This window comes from Littorina saxatilis, linkage group LG4 (assembly GCF_037325665.1).
Source record: "Littorina saxatilis isolate snail1 linkage group LG4, US_GU_Lsax_2.0, whole genome shotgun sequence".
NCBI lineage: Eukaryota > Metazoa > Mollusca > Gastropoda > Littorinimorpha > Littorinidae > Littorina > Littorina saxatilis.
The window spans coordinates 23,812,277-23,836,295 of NC_090248.1; the positions used below are offsets into that span (position 1 = coordinate 23,812,277).

Here is a 24,019-nt window from a genome sequence, read left to right on the forward strand (position 1 = left end):
TGCGGCTTTCAGGATGCCAGGACTACAAAATGACGTGTGTCTTGGGACACATTTAGCTTAAGATTCCAGAAGTGGATCTGTGCTGTGCTAGGTCTGCTGCAAGCACACTAAAACCAGCTCGCAACAGTTGAGGTGACCGTCGCGATATAACCTTGAATGGTTGAAAACGACGTTAAACACCAGAAAGAAAGAAGTTGAGGTGAACAGATTGGTGACCAAGATCATCCAAATAGTTCGTTCATGAAATGCTCACTCAAAATTAGCCGATTTTGTCGATTTCTTAAAAGTCGATATTTAAATCACAAAGATGACATTGTATTCTGCATTGCCTCCTCAAAGTGTCCAAAAATATATAGTGCTATGTTTCAGTGATTGAGTGCCGGATCCTGAGCCTGGGGGCTCGAGCACCGACTCGCCGGTGCTTGAGCCCCCAGGCTCAGGATCCGGCTCGCCGGACCTCCTGCCACAGCCTACACGATGCAGATAACAAGGCAAAAAAGAGTGAACATGATACGACCGAATATGATTCGCCCAAACGTATATCTCTTGTTGCTAATTGAGTGGGATAAACTACGATCATTATGCTATTTGTTTACGCTTTGTCACGCAACAATTTCAAAACAAAACAAAACAAAAAGAGAAGATTATCAAGTTCAAAGAAGTAAAGACATTAACGAACATCAGGGGAAGAAAGAACATAACAGTAATTTTGTTATGTACCTTGATGTAATTATTGTTTTCCTTTTTAAAAGTCTGACAAATAAAAAAATAACTGTTAGTAAAAAAACAACATCCTTGAAATAATATGCTTATACATAATCATGTAGCAACATTGATTTAAGCTACATAAATAGTCTAGATCTTGAATGATATGGAGCTTTTCGAGGTCACGTCAAAACCGAGAAAATCCGAATCTGCAGTATGAGCCAGGTTTTTGTGTTAGGGCAATTTCAAAGTATGTCGTAAAAGATCAATTCGTTTGGTTTCATACTTATATACTGCATTTCTGTGGTAATATGGCTAACCCGTTTTCAAGAAAAAGAAATACCTAGTTACGTTCTCCACTCACCGTGCGTTCAGTAATTCTGTTACGGCCATACAGCATGTTCTATGTATGTTTTTGTTCAGTCAAAAAGCGTCTGCTCTAACAGGAAGTAGATAGCTTTGCGACCCATGCTGTGCAGAAGAAAGCGCACTGCAGCCAACACATCAAAAGTCTACCGAAGGGGTTTCTAGTTTAAAAGCAAGATTTAAGTAAAATAATTGATTGTTCCTCGTCAAAATGTTGAAGGTTGTCAACCAACGGGTGATAGCAGACATCGATGACGAGGAAGATGATGACGGACTTTTGGAGCCTGCTCTCGCCGTCGATGATATTGCAGACGACGCTTTCGATTTGAACGTACCACCAACGACAGGCAATGAATATTTGCGCCGAGTCAGGTAAAGTACTAAAACAGCACACCTTCCCATGTTTGTGAGTGTGTGTGCGCGCGCGTGTTTGTGTGTGTGAGTGTGTGTGTGTCTCTCTCTCTCTCTCTCTCTCTCTCTCTCTCTCTCTCTCTCTCTCTCTCTCTCTGTACCCCTCTCTCACACGCAAACACACACACACACACACACACACACACACAGAAAGGCAGAGTACAGCATAACGAAAGCAACAGCCTATATAGAATAGTATGAACAAGAAGGACAGAGATCGAGGGGGTTATACAAGATGGATACACCAAGAAAAGTCCTCATTTCCAAGGGTAGTGGTCTGTGGATTAAGCATACTGCACATTGTTATACCCTTATCCAGGTTTCCCAATTGCTTCGTTTCTAGCCGATTTATGTGGAGCACGTGATGCGCACAAAAAAATATTGGCGGTCTAGAAGTGTCGTCTGCGCAATGATCGCGGCGGCTTTCTTGACCGCCAAGGACGACCACGCACGTTGTGAGACGTCATTCGTTAGACCTCAATTGAAAGAGAGAGAGACAAAGTTAATACATTCCAAGAGAAGCCGACGGAAGATGAAAATTAATGAAAGGTTACGCAGGGGAAGACATATGAATTATATGTACAATTGATTATTGTTCTAATTAATGTGATGAACTGTTTTCAACAGAGAGGAGGCGAAAAAGTGTCCGAAAGTGGTGGTGGCCAATGAGCTAGATACCAGTGTTTACAGACATAAACAGACCGTCAAAGTGCAGGTAAAAGAACTTTGTTTAAAGGGGGGGGGGGGGGGGGGGGTGGCTTCACAGCTTTTGAAGGAAAAGAGCTAGCTAGAAAAGAAAAGAAAAAACACTGCATACTTGTTCCAATGATAAGCGGCAACTTACCTTATATTGTAAACCTCAGTAAGTAAGGCCAAAAAGAAAAATATGTCTGTTTCCGGTAACATCGCCGAAAAAAATAGGGTCGGTCGGTTGGTGTTTTTTACATTTAGTCAAGTTTTGACTAAATGTTTTAACATATAGGGGGAATCGAGACGAAGGTCGTGGTGTATGTGTGTGTGTGTGTGTGTCTGTCTGTCTGTGTCTGTCTGTGCGTGTGTGTGTGTAGAGCGATTCAGACCAAACTACTGGACCGATCTTTATGAAATTTGACATGAGAGTTCCTGGGAATGATATCCCCGGACCTTTTTTTCGATAAATACTTTTGATGACGTCATATCCGGCTTTTTGTAAAAGTTGAGGCGGCACTGTCACACCCTCATTTTTCAATTAAACTGATTGAAATTTTGGCAAAGCAATCTTCGACGAAGGCCGGGGTTTGGTATTGCATTTCAGCTTGGTGGCTTAAAAACTAATGAGTGAGTTTGGTCATTAAAAATCGGAAACATGTAATTAAAATTAATTTATTAAACAATCCAAAAACAATTTCATTTTATTCTTCGTCATTTTCTTATTCAAAAAACATATACATATGTTATATTTGGATTAAAAACAAGCTCTGAAAATTAAAAATATAAAAATTATGATCAAAATTAAATTTCCGAAATCGATTTAAAAACAATTTCATCTTATTCCTTGTCGGTTCCTGATTCCAAAAACATATAGATATGATATGTTTGGATTAAAAACACGCTCAGAAAGTTAAAACGAAGAGAGGCACAGAAAAGCGTGCTATGCAGCACAGGGAAACCACAACCGCGCTAAACGGGCTCGTCAGTTTCACTCCGTTTTGCACAAGCGGCGGACTACGGTCATTGTAAAAAAAATGCAGTGCGTTCAGTTTCATTCTGTGAGTTCCACAGCTTGACTAAATGTAGTAATTTCGCCTTACGCAACTTGTTTTTATTTTATTTAAAAAAAAAAAATGTATTTAAAAAAACCCAACTTTTTTTTTACGTTGTGTTAACGTCTTTTTACGTGTTTACATTTTTTTTAAACGCTTCCTTAGTTTACTAACAATTATTTAGCACATGTTTTTGACCTAGATATATTGAAGCTAAATAAAGTATACTTGACTTCATATTTTTTTTAATATTTTAAAATTTTTATTTTTTAATTTTTTACGAAAAGCGAAAAAAATCTTTAGGGTCGGCGCTTAAAAATAGGGTCGGTCGGGTTACCGGAAACAGACATATTTTTCTTTTTGGCCTAATTATACTAATGAGTTGTTTGATTCAATTTTTTTCATGCCATATGGAAATGACATTTTAAAAATCTGTTCCAGCATCTTATGCTACATTAATTTTATTTGCTGTTGTGAAAAATATATTTCTACATGGATCTCAGTGACGATATGTGTCTGTCTGCCAAACCTCAGTAAGTAATTACTAATGAGTTGTTTCGTTCAATTTTTGTTTCATGCCATATGGAAATGACATTTTAAAAATCTGTTCCAGCGTCTTATGCCTGATTGCCACATTAATTTTATTTGCTGTTGTGAAAAATATATTCCTACATGGATCTCAGTGACGATATGTGTCTGTCTGCCCAACCTCAGTAAATAATTATTAATGAGTTGTTTCGTTCAGTTTTTGTTTCATGCCATATGGAAATGACATTTTAAAAATCTGTTGTGAAAAATATATTCCTACATGGATCTCAGTGACTATATATGTCTGTCCGCCAGCCAAAGGATACGATGCCAGCCCCAAAGGGATTCAGTCCCTCTGGGACTTGGGTGAAGATGCAGGTTGCACATTTTGTCACACTCAGACAGGTAAATATGCTGTTGCTGTAAGCCTTTAAGCATTTGTTTATTTATTTACTGACTTGTCAACCTGTTTGTTTTGAAAACTAGTTCTCACAGACCTTTCTTGGTTTCTTAATTGGTCACACACACACACACACACATACACACACACACACACACACATACACGCACACGCACACACACACACACTAATGTGCACATGCATTCACACACAAGGGAAAAGAGGTGAATAGAGTAAGAGACATAAAAGAGACACAAAACAAAACAACTGCACTAAAACACACATAAGTACACCTTGCATGCAGGTCAGCCACATAACACACAACGCAAACGCTCTCATGGACACATGCCAGGACGAATTTAAACATATTCACGGAAACGCCAGCGCACACATGCACACATCTTCAAAAGCCAGCTCTTGCACACACACACACACACATACACACAAACACACACACACACTCACACACATACACTCACACACATACATGCATGCTGACTCTGGAATGCTCTCATTGCATGCAGTATCCGTTTAACTTTATTGAGGTTAATTGTATTTGTATTTGTGTCATTTGTCTCTAGCTCTATATATTTATTATTAGCACTTCGATTGTGTTTAATGGAGAAACTCACAATGACCGTTTGTTGCAGAAAATTCTACGATTCAAAGCTCTCATGGCAAAGAAGGATGTCGGTATTCCAAATGTGAAGTTGGTGAGTGCTCTACTGCCTCTAGCTTTTGATTTCTTCAATTGTATTTTAATTATTTGTGAAGACAATGGGTTTATTTCATGGTTAATTAACACATTTTTAGACAGATTTATTTTGATTGTTTGTGTTCTGTGGAGGGGAAAATAAGACACAGATGAAATTACTTGGATCTGCAGTACTTTTGAGGACTTTCACAAGTGAAAACAATTTTCTACCTCCCGAAAGCCCAGTTTCCATCTCCTGAAATGCCCCAAGCCCTCTTTCACTCAAAGTTATACCAAGAATTCACCAGATTGCATATATTTGGTTGGAATTTAAAAAAAAAATCCTGGGACCCCTTTAGAGGGTCTGCCTTGCTTTGCCACTTTGATCGGCCACACACTGAAATTTCCGCTTTTGTCTTCTTGTCTTCATGAGTACTAGATGTGGACTTTTCTGTGTGAGTTTTGTTGTTCGTTTAAACATATTAGGCTCTGCTTTATGTCCACATACATACTGTGACTTGATAAAAATACAGTTGAACCTGCCCTGGCAACCACCTCTTGATAACGTCTACGTGCCCATTAAGACCACCTCAAAGAAGCCCTGACAAGGTTCTTTCCCACACATTTCACCTTTCCACTGTATATGTTGCTGAGGCTTTACTTACATGATGCAGAAATGTTCAGAATGATTTCAGTCCATTGGGGATGGGTGAATGGTAGTGTTTTGAAAACCCTACTTTTGCATCTCTCTCTGTCTCTCTCTCTCTCTCTCTCTCAGTCTCCCTTCTCTCTTCTCTCGACTTGAATGCTTTTTGTGTCTTTCAGCCACAGCACAACGATGCAGAGAGCTGGTGTCGATTGTGTTTTGGTCGCTTGCAACTAAAGACAACAGGAGAAGATGGCTCCAGTGAAACTTCCAGCTTGCAGAATGATGGCAACGGCACACCCCCACTGCTTAGTATCATCGCTCGGATGGATCAGGTTAGATATATGGCTTGCTGTGTGTGTGTGTGTGTGTGTGTGTGTGTGTGTGTGTGTGTGTGTGTGGGTGTGTGTCAGGGCTGGGCATTTATCAATTTTTTTGCGACACTGCAGGTGAATGCGACAGACTGTGACAGCAGGTTTTGTGCTATAGACATCTTTAAGGTCTTATTAAACTTACAGTAAATGACTGAGCATGCACCCCCCGCGGGTTAGGGGGAAGAATTTACCCGATGCTCCCCAGCATGTCGTAAGAGGCGACTAACGGATTCTGTTTCTCCTTTTACCCTTGTTAAGTGTTTCTTGTATAGAATATAGTCAATGTTTGTAAAGATTTTAGTCAAGCAGTATGTAAGAAATGTTAAGTCCTTTGTACTGGAAACTTGCATTCTCCCAGTAAGGTCATATATTGTACTACGTTGCAAGCCCCTGGAGCAATTTTTTGATTAGTGCTTTTGTGAACAAGAAACAATTAACAAGTGGCTCTATCCCATCTCCCCCCTTCCACGGTCGCGATATAACCTTGAACGGTTGAAAACGATGTTAAACACCAAATAAAGAAAGAAAGAAAGAAAGACTGAGCATGCACCAAGCTGTTTGGAACCTCTGACAGGTAGATACTTTGTGCTCAGCTTTCTGTGTGTGTGTGTTTGTGTGTGTGTGTGCTTGTGTGTATGTTTGTGTGTGCGTGTGTGTGCATTTATCTTGAAAACAACAATGTGAACTTTCTACCTTTGAACATTTTAGGGATATGGTAGCATTGGTTGGTAACAGTGTTTCCAAGTGTGAACATATGGTTATTCCCCTTGGATTATTTGGTGCATTTGTTGATTTTTTCTCCATGTAAATTTGAGAGTGTCTTGTCTAATGGTTTACAATTATATTTTGCAGCCTACTGTGATCAAGGTCTTGGAGTATCATGTCAACTGGCTGGAGGCTACAGGATTCACAAGACGACAGGTATGTTTGTGTACATTTTTTTGCCTTGTCATGCTGTGTTTGTGAGAGTTACGTTCTTTTGCTGTGTTTTCATTTTTGTATGTTGACATAGTTCTTGTCAAGTATGTATTAATGCAAGTTTTCCTGCAAAATATACGGATCGATTTGTATGGAATTCATAATTAGAACTATCATTGTAGTATTACACGGGAATCAAAATCGTTGTGCTGTAATCTGCTAGTCATTTTAATTACAGGAATGTTTTGCTTCTAACGAAGCCTAATGAAATGCTCAAATTACCTAGAGAACCTGAATTTTCTTGAGTAGGATAATGTGGGAATAGATATAGCAATGTTTCTCTCATTTCAACTTCAAACTTGTTTTTTCATTCATAAAAATGTTGTGATATTTATATCTGCAGGGTCAGTGGTTCTACTCACTGTTGGCCAGTCTGCAGAAACCTCTGACACCTGAATCCTGCTCCTGGCTACGTCATCTGGCCAGAATCAGCTCCATTCTCCGGGCCACTCTTGTAAGTGTTGATAACGGGCTTTGTTGACTCACCATTGGTTCTCTCAAATGTGTCTCTATGTGCTTATTAAGGCTAAGCTGAGACAGTGGCATTGGCCTAGTGGATGAGACACTGGCCTCCCAAGCGGAAGATTGTGGGTTCGAATCCCGGCCCTGTTGGGTTAAGGGTGGAGATTTTTCCGATCTCCCAGGTCAACTTATGTGCAGACCTGCTAGTGCCTTATCCCCCTTCGTGTGTACACGCAACCACAAGACCAAGTGTGCATGGAAAATATCCTGTGATCTATGTCAGAGTTCGGTGGGTTATAAAAACACGAAAATATCAAGCATGCATCCCCCGAACGCGCCGTGTGGCTGCCTAAATGGCGTGGTAAAAACTGTCATACATGTAAAAACCACAGGACTTTCAGCCCATGAACGAGGAAGAAGGGCTGAGCTGAAAATGATGCGCCTATCAAGTCTTTGATTCTTGCATAGCATGTGTTCAGTTACCTCCCTTGGTGCAGATGGTCGTGCATCTGTGATGTTAGCCTCAGATGATCTCTCTGTGAGGTTATTCAGGACTCTTATTTTGAAACTTTCTTTGATTTTAGAAAAAAGTCATTGTTTTCATCTCTAACTAGACAATGTATGATGTGGTTTCAATAGGAAAAGACAACACAGTTCTTGCCTAGAAATAGAATACATTTTTATTCATGTTTTATGCATTTCTTGTCAATTTGCTGGCACATACCATTATTCTGTTGCATAGTTTTTTCATAATATCCTTTCCTATTTCTAACAGAAGTCTCCCGAAGAAGAAGTACTACATGAGCTGAACCTGTTGATCTGTCTGGTGGCCAACTACTTTGATCAGCGGGACCTCGCAGACAAGACGTGACGGTCATCCACAGTGTAGACTTCTCTACTTTCAAAAGTACCTTTTTTCCCCCTGTGTAAACCATCATGTCATCGGCAACAGTGGGGTTCCACTGTACGACGCTGGTTTAGAGGGAAAAGACGGTATCTTTGACTTACAAGGTTGAATGAACTGGCGGCTGTATATGCTCCAAATTATTTACTGACATATTTGATGGCATGGGCAGGAGAGGAATCACAGTTTTATGATGGATTTTGGTTTTACTGGTAAATCAAATTATTTTTTAACATTAGATCATTGGTGGGATTCTTCCGGTATATTCCGGAAGTCCGGATTCGTAATGTCTGTGGTGACGTTTGTTTGGTTGTTAATTATACAAATCCTTCAGCGTCTGGGGGTCCGGTCCGACCCCTCTCTTAAAATTCTGTAGGATTCATGACATTTTTCAGTCTCACCCATGCATTAGATCATGCGGAGGAGTTTTACATGTCAATTGTGTTGAATGTATCACACAAGATGGGGCGGGGATATAGCTCAGTTGGTAGCGCGCTGGATTTGTATTCAGTTGGCCGCTGTCAGCGCGAGTTCGATCCCAGGTTCGGCGGAAATTTATTTCACAGAGTCAACTTTGTGTGCAGACTCTCTTCGGTGTCCGAACCACCCCCCGTGTATACTACATTGGGTGTGCACGTTAAAGATCCCACGATTGACAAAAGGGTCTTTCCTGGCAAAATTGCTTAGGCACAGTTAATAATTGTCTACCATACCCGTGTGACTTGGAATAAGGCCGTGAAAGGTAAATATGCGCCGACATGGCTGCAATCTACTGGCCGTATAAAATTTCATCTCACACGGCATCACTGCAGAGCGCCTAGAACTGTACCCACGGAATATGCGCGATATAAGCCTCATTGATTGATTGAAGAGAAACAGTGAGAGAGAGATAGACAGTGAGCGAGAGAGAGAGAAACTGTGTTGTGTACATTTTTATTTTTATTTTTAACATTCATCCCACACAGTGCAATTCACTTCAGAGTATAAAAAAAGAAGAAGAACAGAAAAATTGGCTTGAAACAACCTTTATTGCTCCATGAACATTTTATGTTTCATGTTCTTAAGTAAGTCCCCAGCATGAAAAACTCCATTAAGTAAAGTTAGGATTTCATCAGGATCGTGATACAGTGGAACCCCCAATATTAAGACCCATACAAAACTGAGAAAAACAGGTCTTAAAATGGAGGTAAATTTAAATAGGTTATGAACAGAAATTCTGAATAAGTAAGGTCTTCAGAGGGGGAGGGGGGCCTTACATTTCCCAACAAATCTCAGAAAATCGGGGGGGGGGGGGGGGGGGTTCTTAAAAGGAGGGTTCCACTGTAAATTTTCAACAACCTCATTTGTAAGAATGATGCAAACATATACTTTTAACAAAATGTTTAAATGAAATTAAAGAGAAAAATGAGTATATGTAGAGGCCAGGAAAAGAAAAACTGACTGTATTACGGATGGAATGTGGACCACTATACATACAACCTTTGTAACTAGTATTCTCAATGAGTGTTTCGGGACACCATAAGCAGTTAAAAATGCTTTTCAGGAATGTGAGTGTGACCGCTGCCAATTTCTAGAATGTATCCTGCATTGGGAGTATGGATTGGCAATATCTCTATATTATTGAATCGGAAATGCAGGCTTTCTGGATTCCATGCTGCATAGTGTACGTAGGTTCTAGTATTTTTAGACAAGTTTGAAAAATGTAATGGATATTGTACATACACTGGAATATTTTTGTTTTTTTTAGAATTTTTAATGATTTTATATATAATATTGGATAAATCCATTAAATACTTTTGATGACTTCTTGGGAAACTGTAGGTGAATTATACAGTATTTTCATACAATTATAAATCTGTAGAAAAATGTGTACTCTTCAAGACTACAGAACAAGAAATGAACAGGGTCAGTGATTTGGTAAATAAATAACTAGATGCCTAGCAAACAGGTCTTAAAAAGTGTGTGTCCGTGTGTTGGGTACTCCAGTGTTTCATAGGGATCATATAATGTTTGTGTTTTGGGTATTCCACTGTTTCAAGAGGTTTTTTTTTAAATAATACCATGAACAAGGGAAAACTCATCTAGTTATCCTCAGCAAGAAATACTTTGAGTCCAAAAATAATAATCGCTACAACTCCTTTTAACACTGTAGTGTTCAGGGAAGTGTTGCCTACATGTAACTGAGAATCATGTTTTACCATTTTGTGAGTTGTGCATTGACATTGTTTTTAGTCTCAGGTGTTAATTTGTACTTTATGTGTTACAATATTTGCTAAGTGAATCCTTTGTTTAATTAATAAATATTTCAACTGCAAGGATTCTAGCTGTGTGTGTGTGCTAATCCGGCATGAAATCTGAGGTTAATATAAAAAAAGAGATGACATTCTTTTCACAAATACATCGTAACAAACAAAAGTATGTGGTAACCATCACCTCAAAACATGTGCGTTTGACATTAAAAAAAAAGTACCTGACGATGAATGTAATTCTCATAGACACTTTGAACACCAGTAATGCTGAACCGTAATACTATAATACACAAGACTGATGTGGAATAAAACATAGTCGTTCATTCATAAAACATTTGATATCAAAATGGATTACATGCACTTGGAATAATGAACAAGGAGACTGATGATTGACCCAGTAATACCCTGGAGCTTTAAATTCTGTTAGTATTAGATAACTTGAACGGCTGTATTGCTACATAATCAAAAAACAAGAAAGGTAGGTTGTTGGAACGTTTGTTATTGACATGAGGAAGGCTCATTCATTCGCTCGGCTTCCTGATGAGTGGGCGAAAACTGATTCTATCAAGATAAGTTTTGTGTGAATATTTGTTTGTCTGTTCACTTAAAAGACCGTTGGGTCGAAATATCTGTGAATGTATTGTTTTGCTAATAACAAACGTTCCAACAACCTACCTTTTTTGTTTTTTGATTCTGAATTTTGGAACGTTGGCAGTCTCTTTGTTTTTGGATTTGTATTGCTACATGTTAGGAAAGAAAGAGCACCCCAGAAAATCAGACTGCTGTAACCTTGATTGCAACTTTCTTTCAGTTGAAGAAGAAATGAAAACCCAATATAAAGATTAAAATCATCACCAGCTTTTACTGTTATCAGTTGTTGATACAATTAAACAATTGCTCTACAATTAACTAATTTTGTTGACAGAAACTTTCGCGCATTTCCAGGAGAAAATAGAAAAATACTTTGCTTAGATTACAATGTACATGTATACATGTTAATTTGTGCGGATCTGTACTGAAACTGAAGTTATATATAGTTAAAAAAATAAAATAAATAAAAAGACTTGAGCAAAACACCACCGTGGTTATAAATAACAACAGCAATGCCGTGGAATGAGTAAACAACATGTGGAGAATTTCACTTGCACAAAAAAAGGAAAGAAAATGTTACAGAAATTCATCGAATTCACAGGCACGCATGCCGAAGACATAACAGTAACCTCAGATCATGGTCAAATACATGTATAAGTTTTAGTCCATTTTTTACATTATGCATGAAGATTGAAAGACTAGATAAGTACATTAAAAGTGTACAGAGATGCAGAGCCTATGATATTATGGTTACAGGTTCACCAGAAGATAAGATTTATGCAAATATTCCACAATTGTTTGATACTTCATATGTATACAACCAACCCAATGTTCTGTAACAAGACAAAGTATTCGGTCAAAATCAGCTTTTTTGTTTTGCCATGTTCAACAAATGCAACCCAGTAACAATAACACTTGCATAACAATTGTCACAGGTATACAGTCACCAGTTACCTTAGTTACACCTTTCCCTTGCCCAAAACAACAATGACGGGAATAAATGCTTGTGTGCATCGATCATCAACAATGCAGTACTTAACAATGAACTGGCCTACCACATAAACATAACAAGATTCATCATACGCAACCTCACAACCACAGTTCATCACCATACCCCGAAAAAAAGACCAGATAACAAACAAGAAGAACAAAATCGAGAAACGTGCAACCAACGTCTGTGTGTGGCAAACAATCACGACCAAAGACTATACACCAGACAAAAAGTTTAACTGTTCCCTTCCTTTCAACAGTGCTACGATGACGCGTTCCTGGCTTTTATGCCTGACAGTCCACCGCGCAGCTGGCCCTGAATCTGCTCTAGCGTTGAGGGTGTGTACAGTCCCAGTTTGAGCCCCGTCTTGGCCCGGTTAGTGTTCACGTGCTTGACAGGGAAAGGGTTAAAGGGTCGGTTGGTCTTTAGGAGAGAGCAGGGGGAGGAAAGAGAGGGTGGGTGGGAGGGGGAGGACAGGAGGTGGTGTGAGGAGGAAGTGGGGGTGGTGGCGGCAGAGAGGGAGGTAGGTGGGTGCCTGTGGGTGGGGGTGGTGGCCGGGGTGAGGGTGGGTTTGCCCTTCACGTGTGCGGTGGCCATGCCGTTGGGAGCAGACAGCGAGCGAGCCATCACCGAGTGATGATGGCCGTCTCCGCTACCTCCACAGTCCTGGTGGCTACCCGAGAATTCCTCGCTGGAATGGCTTTTCTCCCTCTCAGCGTCCTCCACACACAACTGGAAGCTGGTGGGTCGCTGCGGCTTCCTCTCCGGGCTGGACTCGGCGGAAACATCGGGAGAAGGGCTTAACACAACCACGCCCGAGTCCTCATCCCTGCTTTCGTACCTCTCCAGCGTCTGCGGACAACTCTGCACCCTGCTGAGGGCGAGCGGGTCCATGTCCTCGCTGAGAGACGTGCGTGACAGTTCCATGTCATCCTGAGAGCTGGTGCTGACGTTTTCCTCCTCCTCCTCCTCAGTGAAGGCGAACCTGTCGCCAACATTTTCACTGTTTTCCCCATCCCCGCTTTCATAGCCTTTCACAGAAGAGATGGAATCTCTGCGTATACAATCTTCCTTCCCTTCTTCGAATTCTGCACCATCAGCTGGCACACATCCAGTGGCTTCTAACTCCACAGTGACGTCGCTGACTTGTTGATGATCCGCTGATTCCTCACAAATTCTCTCCTGGCTCTCAGACATCCTGAGAGACTCTTCAGAGAAGTGCTGCGCAGAATCCCGACCCTCTGTCGCTTCCCTTTTCAGCGTGGGCTGGGCTGCTGCAGGGCTTCCTCTGGGCGTGGGCGGGTTTTTAGCGGGGGAGCGTTTGGAGCGTGAAGCGGCCTGGGCGGCGGCGACGGCTTGTAGCTGTTTGGTGAGGAGGCTGTTGCGAGGCGCTGCGATGCGAGGTCCGTCCGTCACCAGTCTGTTGCGTCCACCTTGTACCTGGAAGAGATAGAATGAACGCATATTCATGAGAGGGGCTGTGGCAACTGGCCACCGGACATAGTCAACAGTCGTCAACTTTAGAGTTCACCTTTGCGTTATGCATGGAGATGATAAAGTAGTACACGTTAGTGACCACGCAATAGTTCCCAGGTGTGGTCATGCAGGAAGCCAAGACATAAAACACAAGTGGTTTTTGAATAAATCCTGCATTCAGCAGCACCCCCCACTGCCATGTGTCTAGGCACTTTTGTTCAGTAAACTCTGAAATGCTGGCCTAAAGAACCTAAGCATTTACAGATCTGAGTTAAATGACAAGCACTAGGGCGTTATGGGGTTGGGGCACTTAATGTACAGATGGCATTTGTAATGCTAGATATGTAATGCCACTGAAGACAAAGCATGCAACAAGAAACCATAGAAGTGACACTTAAAATACTTGGGTCTATCAAGATTTTTTGGGGAAACCCACAGCACTTTATATACAAAGAGAAGGCTAAATGGTGTAACCTGTATCAGAGTAGGAAGGTTCTCATGCATTCAGCATAACTGAAGTCGGTTGTTTGACTAGCACCAGAAACTATAACCCTCCAAGTCGGAAGTCAAACATATAAGCAGAAGCAATGGGAACACGTACACTATAGCTACTAAATAACCAAAACGCGCTGAAACAGCGGCTTTATGTGCCAAATATAAGCATTCAAACTAGGAATGACAGGAAGAAGTTGTATTACAAAACAACAGTGATCTCATAATGAGCAGTCTGTTGGAGTTTTACACTCACCTTGCCCACAAAGAGGTGGTTCATAGCCAGAGGTGATTCTATCTTTGGCACCAACACAGGGGCTTGCGCTTTCTGCTTCACTTGCACAGCCTTCTTGGCCGAGGCAGCAGCTGCAAACACACATCAAATAGAAAAAGATTCACATTATTATATCGTGTATTACCACAGTGATTGTCTGAATTGGTGATGCAGCTGTGAACATTAAGAGGTCAAGATTCTGACTAAGGTTATGTGTGCCTGCACGTATGTGTGTTACAGAGAGAGAGAGAGAGAGAGAGAGAGAGAGAGAGAGAGAGAGAGAGGCACATGTGATGCTTTTTCAATGATATACATGTATAAGTAATAGGATGAGTTTCAGTACAAAAGCTAATTCACACAAACACCCTCTTCACAGACTAAATACACACTTCAAACATTTTCTAGCCAAGAACACACGCTCTCAACACCATGCAGCTATATATATCAAGCAAACTGACCAGCAATGAAGACATGAGCCTGGCGCTGACGCAGTCGTAATTTGTCATACTGCATCTTGAGGGCGGTGAGGTCAGTGGTCATCCTCTCCATGTACACAGCGTCCCTACTGCCCGCTACCATGTCAGACTCCGCTCCATACGCACCTGGACCCACCAGGGATATGTCCACACCTTCAGAGAAAGAGATGACGTTTAACACTTTCACTCACATCTGCTTTGGCATTATAGACAGATCCTGTAGCTTCCCACGTAAACCTTTAAAGGCACAGTAAGCCTCCCGTAAACCATCACTGAGCTCCCCGAGCCTCTACATACAGTGCAAGCATACTTCCATTTGAACGCTCACTGAACGGGAACATCCTGGCCGCTTTCTGTCGAGAGTGAGACATTTTCAAAGAATTTATTTTCATGGCGCCTCGTTTTGGTGCTAGACCTAACTTTTAAAATCTAAATAATAAATTGACAGCTTGTTACACAAACATTCTTAAATCATAAAAGAATTCTTTTTTCATCAAGACAAGATCAGTACAATTCGAAGTTTTAAAAGTTTGAAAAAAGACGACGGTTCTGCATAGCGCCAGTTCCTCTGAACGGTCAACCGCCACCGCTCTAGTACGTGTGTCTCGCAGCCATTTGTTGCGTTTTAGATTCAGAGGTACACAATAACGTGCTATTGCAGATAAGCTTACAGTGAGTCGCATTGAAATCACAAACTGACGACTGAATTGTGAAAAAAAGGAAACTGGATCACACGGGTTCACGATGGCTCAGGGGTAAGATAAACCACGCAAAAATAAAAACAAGTCGCGTAAGGCGAAAATACAATATTTAGTCAAGTAGCTGTCGAACTCACAGAATGAAACTGAACGCAATGCCATTTTTCAGCATACTCGTAGCATCGTCAGTCCACCGCTCATGGCAAAGGCAGTGAAATTGACAAGAAGAGCGGGGTAGTAGTTGCGCTAAGAAGGATAGCACGCTTTTCTGTACCTCTCTTTGTTTTAACTTTCTGAGCGTGTTTTTAATCCAAACATATCATATCTATATGTTTTTGGAATCAGGAACCGACAAGGAACAAGATGAAAGTGTTTTTAAATTGATTTGGAAAATGTAATTTTGATAATAATTTTTATATATTTAATTTTCAGAGCTTGTTTTTAATCGGAATATAACATATTTATATGTTTTTGGAATCAGCAAATGATGGAGAATAAGATAAACGTAAATTTGGATAGTTTTATAAATTTTTATTTTTTTTTACAATTTTCAGATTTTTAATGACTAAAGTCATTAATTAATTTTTAAGCCACCAAGCTGAAATGCAATACCGAAGTCCGGGCTTTGTCGAAGATTACTTGACCAAAATTTCAACCAATTTGGTTGCAAAATGAGGGCGTGACAGTGCCGCCTCAACTTTCACGAAAAGCCGGATATGACGTCATCAAAGACATTTATCAAAAAAATGAAAAAAACGTTCGGGGATTTCATACCCAGGAACTCTCATGTCAAATTTCATAAAGATCGGTCCAGTAGTTTGGTCTGAATCGCTCTACACGCACGCACACACGCACACACATACACCACGACCCTCGTTTCGATTCCCCCTCGATGTTAAAATATTTAGTCAAAACTTGACTAAATATAAAAAGGGTGTTTGTACTGTGTGTAAAAGCCTGTCTGTGATGGTTTTCGGGAGGCCGACTGTGCCTTTAGAAGCATTTTTAAACACCAAGGATATGTTCACACCTGGAGAGGTAGAGATGATTTTTAACACTTTCACTCACATCTGCTTTGCATTATAGACAGATCCTGTAGCTTCCCCCCACGTAAACGTTTTAAAGAAGCATTTCTGAAAAAGTTGAATTGTGCTCATCACAAAAAGGTGTCACAACTTATATACAGTAAACTTAAATGTTCACTTCAAACCACACTTTCCTGACTCCTGGATGACAACAGCAGTCTGAATTGTGTATGTTTTTACTTTATTATTATTTTTTCTTTATCCTATATGTGCCATCCCTGTAGGAGCCTGATATATTCTCTCACAAAGCTGTTGAACATAATTATACAGACGACTTATGCAAGCGCTTGGGCTTTGTCTATTGCTGATGATTTAAAATTGACTGACAATAATCAAATATACATTAAAGAATATGTGGAATTAAGGAGACAGAGTTTTAAGTATCTCGTACAGGTGAACACTCAGCTAGCTGGCCTGAATTTTATGGATACAATCATTCTTTTGGCTATTTTTAATGCTATACTTGGGACAAGTATGATCTACAAAAAAACATGTAGCTATACATGTGCATGACTGCCCCTTTAAACATCCTGCGTTTTGTCTCTTAAGCTCACACTCAATGTGTTTGATGTCATAACACCATCTGTTGTATTGTCTGACTTGATCCCATGCCAGGTCATTTAGCTAATGCAGAGGACGTGGATTCTATATCGATCAGCTAATCACACATCTTACAAGAGGTAGTTTAGCAGTTTTGAGAATGATTTCATCATGTGTTTCAACAGATAAGCTAGGAAGGATAACTGCAAGAACTTCAAACTCAGCTTCAGAAACTGCAATCAAATTTGCTGTGTTTTGATGTTCAGCCATCACTAATTGAATGACGGATCGGATCACTTCTGTGATACTGCATGATCCCCGAGCTGTCTGGGTGACACATTAAGCCTTGTTGATCAAGCTAGGAAGGACAACCAAAAGAATTTTAAATGCACTGTTAGAAATGCTATCAAACTTGCTGTGTGTATGCCTGCGTGACCACCGAGCTGTCTGGGAGACACATTAGGCCATAAGCTGCACTTTTCGGTGTCAGCAGATCAATATAGCTGAATTCTCTGTTATCCAGTCTGAGAGAGATGTTACATCTTTCTTCTTGACCTCCTGGGAGTATTTCCAGACAACATAGCAGGTATAATATTCGAATGGAGCATCCTCACCAACTACTACACCCTCCCCCCCCCTCTCTCTCTTTCTCTCTCTCTCACACGCATGCACGCAGACAGACAGACAGACAGACTGACACAACACACACTACACACAGACTTGCTGCACCGATCTGCAGCTCTGCCTATAATCCTCAACCCTTCTTTTGTTTGTAAAAAGACCTCTTCTTTGCTCTCTTCTCAAGACAACCTCGTCCACCTTAACTACCTCGTCCTCCCTTCCTTTTGTATTACACATTACCCAACATGAACATGCATGAGATCTGTACTTCCTTTTTCGCATGATCTCTTAATTCCACAATTACTTTCACGGACGGACCAACAGACAGATAGTCTAAACTGATGAGTCTAACAATTTGGGCTTTGAATCACAAATTGAATGAGATTGAGAGACACGCTTCTTTAACTCATAAGCATTCAGCCATCCAAGTTTTTCATAACCCCAATACAGTAGAACCCCCCAATTTAAGACCATAACCCCAATACAGTAGAACCCCCAATTTAAGACCATAACCCCAATACAGTAGAACCCCCAATTTAAGACCATAACCCCAATACAGTAGAACCCCCCAATTTAAGACCATAACCCCAATACAGTAGAACCCCAATTTAAGACCATAACCCCAATACAGTAGAACCCCCCAATTTAAGACTTCTCCCATTTTAAGACCTTGCTTTTTCAGATTGTCTGTTCATAACCTGTGTAAATCTACCCCCATTTTAAGACTCACTCCTTTTTAAGACCTTGTTTTCCCAGATTATTGGAGGTCCTAACAGGGAGGTTCCACTGTATCACTTCTCAAACCCACAAGAAAACTACTGTCTCTCACCTTTTCCTTTGCCCCCCTGTACATGAGACATGCCGGGGAAGGCTCTCAGCTCATCTTCGTCCAGTTCATCTTCGTCGCTGTACAGCACGGCTTTGGCCACGCGTGACCCTTTGCGGCTGGGTGCCGGGGCGCTGGAGAAAGGTCGGATGTTGTAGGTGTATTTTTCCCTCAGCTCGCTCAGCTGCGGGAAAGGGAACGGTGCGATGGCGTAGATAGCCTGCAATAAAAGATTTGATCAAACTTACATTCCTTTCTCACTGTATGGAACTACAGTGGTACCCGTGATGTAAGGCCCCTCCAATGAGAGGATACCTTCCTTGAAAGGACACCTTTTGTTGTCCCTTTACCTATTATTTCTACTAAAATTTACCTGTCATGACAGACCACCTGCAATGTAGGGACACTTTTGGCTGGTCCCAGGGGTGTCCTTTCATCACAGGTACCTTTGTATTACTGTTTTTCTTGTCCCTCAAATTCACGATTCAGCACACACACAAAATATATTCATCCGTAACGGAACAGTGTGATGACTTTTGGTGGTATTTAAGCCAATCTATCAAAGAAAGTTGATTTTTCTTCTCTAAAATTCATGACGCTGCGCAACAACAAAATGCGTGCATCTGTCATAATATAGCTGCATTCTTCCTTATCTAATGCACACAACAACAACACAAACCTAAAAAACCCAAACAATAACAATACAAAGAAACAAAACCAACTGAAACCCAACCTTTTAATGCAACATCCATTTTCTAATAAGTGAGAAAGGAAAAAAAACACCACCATATCTACTACAATATGCAACCTGAAGAATTATGTAAAGGATCTCTGAGAGAAATTGATGAACAATAGACTTTTAAAAGCGGCAAAAAAAGGCACTGTGTCTCGAACGATCTATGGAAAGTGAATAAGAAAAGTGAAATCTTACCTTGATCATGTCATCACTGTTGAAGACAGTACCCTCCATCATGTCAGAGGACAACTCCCCCATCAGAGAATAAAACTCATCTGCACTGTCCACCTTCATGATGCGTCTGCACAGCAAAAACAATTTAATTGTTATCAGTAATTAAGGCTGATGGGGTCTATATCGACCAAAAGAGTGGGATTTCCTGTAGGTGGAGTTCCTGTAGGGGGATTCCCTATTTACAGGGAATCCCACAGGGTGGCGTTTTTCAATAAAACTTGCAAACCATACTCGAATTTCTAAGAAATATCAAAAAAGATCGAAAAACATAAAATTCTACCGATGTCGCTAAGCATCAGGTGACTTTAAGCGATACAGTAGAACTTCCCCTGTTTACGACCACCCCCTTTTTACGACCGATTTTGATACCACGGATACAGTCTACTATATAATGAACCCCCAGTGAACGACTCACCCCAAAACGCGACTTACGACCGAGCTTTTGGGATGATTTACGACTTTTGCGCATATTTCGAGCAGACGAAAACACAACATGGCGGCTCTCGCTCCTCCAACTATCGCGAGAAGATATAAAAACAAAATCTCGCGCATGCGAGATCCTGATACATCCGTTTTTTTTCTGCACGCTATCTTGTCACGACGACTGTCTTGTTGACAAACGAAGATTCGCAAAAGAAAAAGAAAAGCGCCGACTCTTGAGTAGAGAGCTAATAAAGTAATCGCTAATCGAGCGAAGTGGCAATCCGCGGCGACTTCCTTGGGAGTCGGGAATACGAAAATCCTGTGTGTCGTCAAGGATAATGACTCGGTGTTATCTAGATGGTGAGAAGGATAGCGAAGCGAAAGTACGCAAAGAGAGGAGCCTGTACGAAGACCTCAACGATCGTGGTCAAGTTTAGCGATGCAAGGCGACGAATCATTCATATGAGCGGAAAGATGATTCGGGAGAAAAGTCGTTATGCTTTCTATCGAGTTAGGACATTCGGATTTGACTGGTTGCGTCACAATGTCAAATGTGCTTCACTCAGCGGGGAGCGAGCATTACGCCATGAGTAAATTTTCTTTGAAATTTGAGTTCAAGTTGTTCTGCTGTAATGTGTTTGGGTGTGTGTGTGTGTGTGTGTGTGTTTTGATATGACAGTAAACTGCAACTGTGTGTTTGTGTGTAAACATGACAGTACATACACTGCAACCAAATTCATGACCGACCGGCCAAAAACTCAAACCCCCCTTTTAAGACCCCCCCTTTTTACGACCTAATTTTCAAGGTTTTTCCAAAGTTGTAAACAGGGGGTTCTACTGTATCAGCGAAACGCTACAGGAACTACACCCTGTGGTATTCCCTGTATACAGGGAATCCACCTACAGGAACTCCACCTACAGGGAATCCCGCTCTTTTGGTCGACATAGACCCCATCAGCGTAATTAAGTATTACGCTGCACGATGAAAGGTACTTTTCATTTCTTACAAAATTATAGCTATACTATAATTACTCGCATGGCACATATCAAATTGAAAGTGAGGGCACTAATTTTGAGTGATCAGGTAAACACTATTAATTCAACATCATTCCTTTGATTAATTACTAACCAAATTTCACCAAAAAGTGAAGACGTACATCTTTGTCAAAACTACATACCTTACAGCTGAATTTTTCCCCCTGCATCTGGTTTCTCAGTTATTGTTAGTCTGTAAAGGTTCTTTGAACGATCAACTTCAAGGAAAGCCTGTTTTTATTCAAAATGTGTACATCTCTGAGGTGCCAAGTTTTACACTGAAGACAAACACACTCTGTGCTACTTCACTACAATTCCACAAGCACTTGGTATCACAATCATGCATACCCCAACCCCACAGGAGCTTGTATCAAAGCGCCGTCGATCAAATTATCCTATGTCTTTATCCTGGCTATAGTATTACCACTTTGATTTATTAATATTTAGTAATACTACAGTAAGGATAAAGGAGTAGGATACTTCGATTGACCGGTTTGATACTAAGCTCCTGTGCCCCAGCCGAGCCCTCACCTGGCCAGCTTGCCCCAGAGGCAGAGTGCAGTACGCAGCAGGACCTCAGAGCCCTCCAGCAGGATGGCGTCCCACACCCTCAGCACCACCTCCTTGGGCAGACAGGTGGCGAAGATGGTCAGGAACCACTGCATGGTGAACACGTTGGTCAGAGGAGGCTCGTAGCAAGCACCTGGAAGGTACACACACTGATTACTGTAGTGGCACCACCTCTTTGGATATACATGTGACAAACACAGAAACGATTGCATTATTTGTGAATATACTTGTGAGATGAGAAAGCTGAAAGGAGGTAGCTAACAAAATTCCAGCATTTGGTTTACTACAAAATAAAAACCGTTTAGAAGTATGAAACTTGAAAAATTTTGATTTTGCACATATCTGCTGTATCTCATGGTTGTAACCTTCATCAACAACAACAATTTAAATGCTGCTCACCACAAGCAACATAACAATACGCCATCCTCACCCACTGTACAGTGGAACATCATCCCCTATCTCCCTTATTCTGGGCGGGGACGTACCTCAGTTGGTAGCGCGCTGGCTTTGTAGCCAGTTGGTTGCTATCAGCGTGGGTTCGATCCCCACGTTCGGCGAGAGATTTATTTCTCGGAGTCAACTTTGTGCAGACTCTCTTCGGTGTCCGAACACCCCCGTGTGCACACACATGCGCACGAAAAAGATCCCACGTTCACAGCGAAAGTCTCAGGGCTTGGAAAACACGAAGACACGCATGCATCATCTCTCGTCTCTGATTATCATGATCGTATTTCGATACTTTGACGAGACAAACCCAATGCTGGTGTGTCGAAGAAGACAGCCACAGCGGGCTTGTTCGAATCAAAGTATCACACCATATCTTCAGCGTATTACCAATACCTGTCCCAATATAGACCAGTTGGTCTAAGAGGACGTTAAACCCTAATAGTCAGTCAGTTCCCCCCCTTCTAAGACCTCACCTTTACCCATTTTCTTGTCATGTCCTCCGGGTATCTTTTTAAAAATCCCTTCTTTTGAAGACCCTATTTTCTCAGATTTTTTTAGGATTTAAAAGGGGGGTTACCCCTGTAGCACCAATCTAACATCACTTACCTGTGTTAACATCCTGCGCTGCATGCTGCAGTCGGTCTAGGTGTCTGGACAACGTGGGCAGTGTCATGCGCAGCAGGTCTCTGAAGACCGCCATGTCCACTGACAGAGCTCGCAGGTTGTTGTCAAAGTAGCTCTCAGGTAGCACATGGTCGATCAGGTATATCATCACCTGTACACAAATACACTGAGTGTTAACACTTTTTGCCTTTCAAAGACCTTGTAAAGATTGTGACTTGATAAGAAGACTACACATCAGCTGCTTCCATAGCTTTGTGTTCGTTATACTATGGCGTTTGCATGAAGATTTTTCCTGACTGAAAAAACAACAACAACAAAACATCAGCGATGGCTCATAGAATATCCTGATTCAGATAAAACAAACAAACAAACACACACACCGAATGTAAAAACAAACAGAGAAGTTCAGGTCCCTTTTTTGTTGCCGAAAACAAAGAAAGAAACAAACAAACAAGCATACAAACAAATATTGCTCATGTTGAATAAGTTTAATTATACAATCTTCCGATTCATAGATAGAAAAAAACACTCCCTTCAAGTTACTGAACTCATGAATTTTTCTGTTCAGTTTTAGAATGTTTAACTCATCTTTATTTTTCAGGTTATTAAGTGCATCTTCCACAACATTAAGTCTGATTTCCTGTCATTCTGAATGCCTTGAATGGACATACATGCTTACAAAACAGCAGAATGCAGCAGAAATAAATGCATTTTTCTGTTTTTATTCTGAGATGTCTTTTGTTATTAATAGGATCTAAAAAGCTTTCCTGCGCCTTTTAAGCAACCTTATACAATGAGTGCGAAATTATTGATATATTTCTACTGGATGTATTATTATTGCTACTTCCTGGTTACCTGACGAGAAAGATGAAGAGTGTGAAGAGATCAATATATCATAATATGTGTGTGTGTGTGTGTGTGTGTGTGTGTGTGTGTGTGTGTGTATGTGTGTGTGTGTGAGAGAGTGTGAGTGTGAGTGTGTGAGAGAGTGTGTGTGTGTGTGTGAGGGAGAGAGAGAGTGAGTGTGAGAGAGAGAGAGAGAGCATGTGTGTGTGTGTGTGTGTGTGTGTGTGTGTGAGTGTGAAAGCATCTGTGGGACTGTGCGTGTATCAAAACACATCTGGCGAATTTACCATGCAAGCTGCTTCTTCTCAAAACCTCTTTAACATAATGTCCTTGAGCCCCAAAAGAGGATTAAGGGTTGTGGTTTAATTATTCAAGATATTGGTGACTTTATCAATAAGGCCAGGGACAGAAAAAAGAAAAAAAGGGTGGGGCACAAAACTAAATAACCTTGCCACACACAAAAAAGAGGTCACTTTTTTCTCTGAGAGGGTAACAGCTGAGTACTTGTTGTTGGCAAGTTTGTCGGTAAACATAAGCGCTTGTTGCCAATAGCAACACCTCTACTCACTGACGTC

General features: G+C 41.0%; 2 protein-coding genes across 5 annotated transcripts in view; one reads left to right on the forward strand and one right to left on the reverse strand.

The window, feature by feature from the left end:
• Nucleotides 1-1,190: 1,190 nt before the first annotated feature.
• Nucleotides 1,191-9,225, forward strand: LOC138964275 (gem-associated protein 2-like). The gene is made up of 8 exons (XM_070336187.1): nt 1,191-1,443; nt 2,110-2,197; nt 4,068-4,157; nt 4,803-4,865; nt 5,672-5,827; nt 6,719-6,787; nt 7,188-7,298; nt 8,082-9,225. The coding sequence occupies exons 1-8, from the start codon at nt 1,283-1,285 to the stop codon at nt 8,175-8,177; spliced, it is 834 nt and encodes a 277-aa protein (XP_070192288.1). The 5' UTR covers nt 1,191-1,282; the 3' UTR covers nt 8,178-9,225.
• Nucleotides 9,220-24,019, reverse strand: part of LOC138964273 (TBC1 domain family member 30-like) — a 163,477-nt gene continuing 148,677 nt past the window's right edge. For all 4 annotated transcript variants that reach the window (XM_070336178.1, XM_070336180.1, XM_070336181.1 and 1 more), the window contains 7 exons: nt 22,581-22,749; nt 21,489-21,660; nt 19,461-19,566; nt 18,533-18,749; nt 14,742-14,912; nt 14,266-14,375; nt 9,220-13,481 (listed from right to left, as the gene is read on the reverse strand). In XM_070336178.1, coding sequence (XP_070192279.1) covers nt 12,303-13,481; nt 14,266-14,375; nt 14,742-14,912; nt 18,533-18,749; nt 19,461-19,566; nt 21,489-21,660; nt 22,581-22,749 — 2,124 coding nt within the window. In that variant the 3' untranslated portion in view covers nt 9,220-12,302. The remainder of the gene's footprint in view (nt 13,482-14,265; nt 14,376-14,741; nt 14,913-18,532; nt 18,750-19,460; nt 19,567-21,488; nt 21,661-22,580; nt 22,750-24,019) is intronic.

Coding starts and splice junctions, on each gene's coding strand:
- LOC138964275 (XM_070336187.1), top strand. CDS start 1,283: ATGTTGAAGGTTGTCAACCAACGGGTGATAGCAGACATCGATGACGAG. Junction 5,828..6,718: donor TCATCGCTCGGATGGATCAG/GTTAGATATATG, acceptor TATATTTTGCAG/CCTACTGTGATCAAGGTCTT. Junction 7,299..8,081: donor CCATTCTCCGGGCCACTCTT/GTAAGTGTTGAT, acceptor TATTTCTAACAG/AAGTCTCCCGAAGAAGAAGT.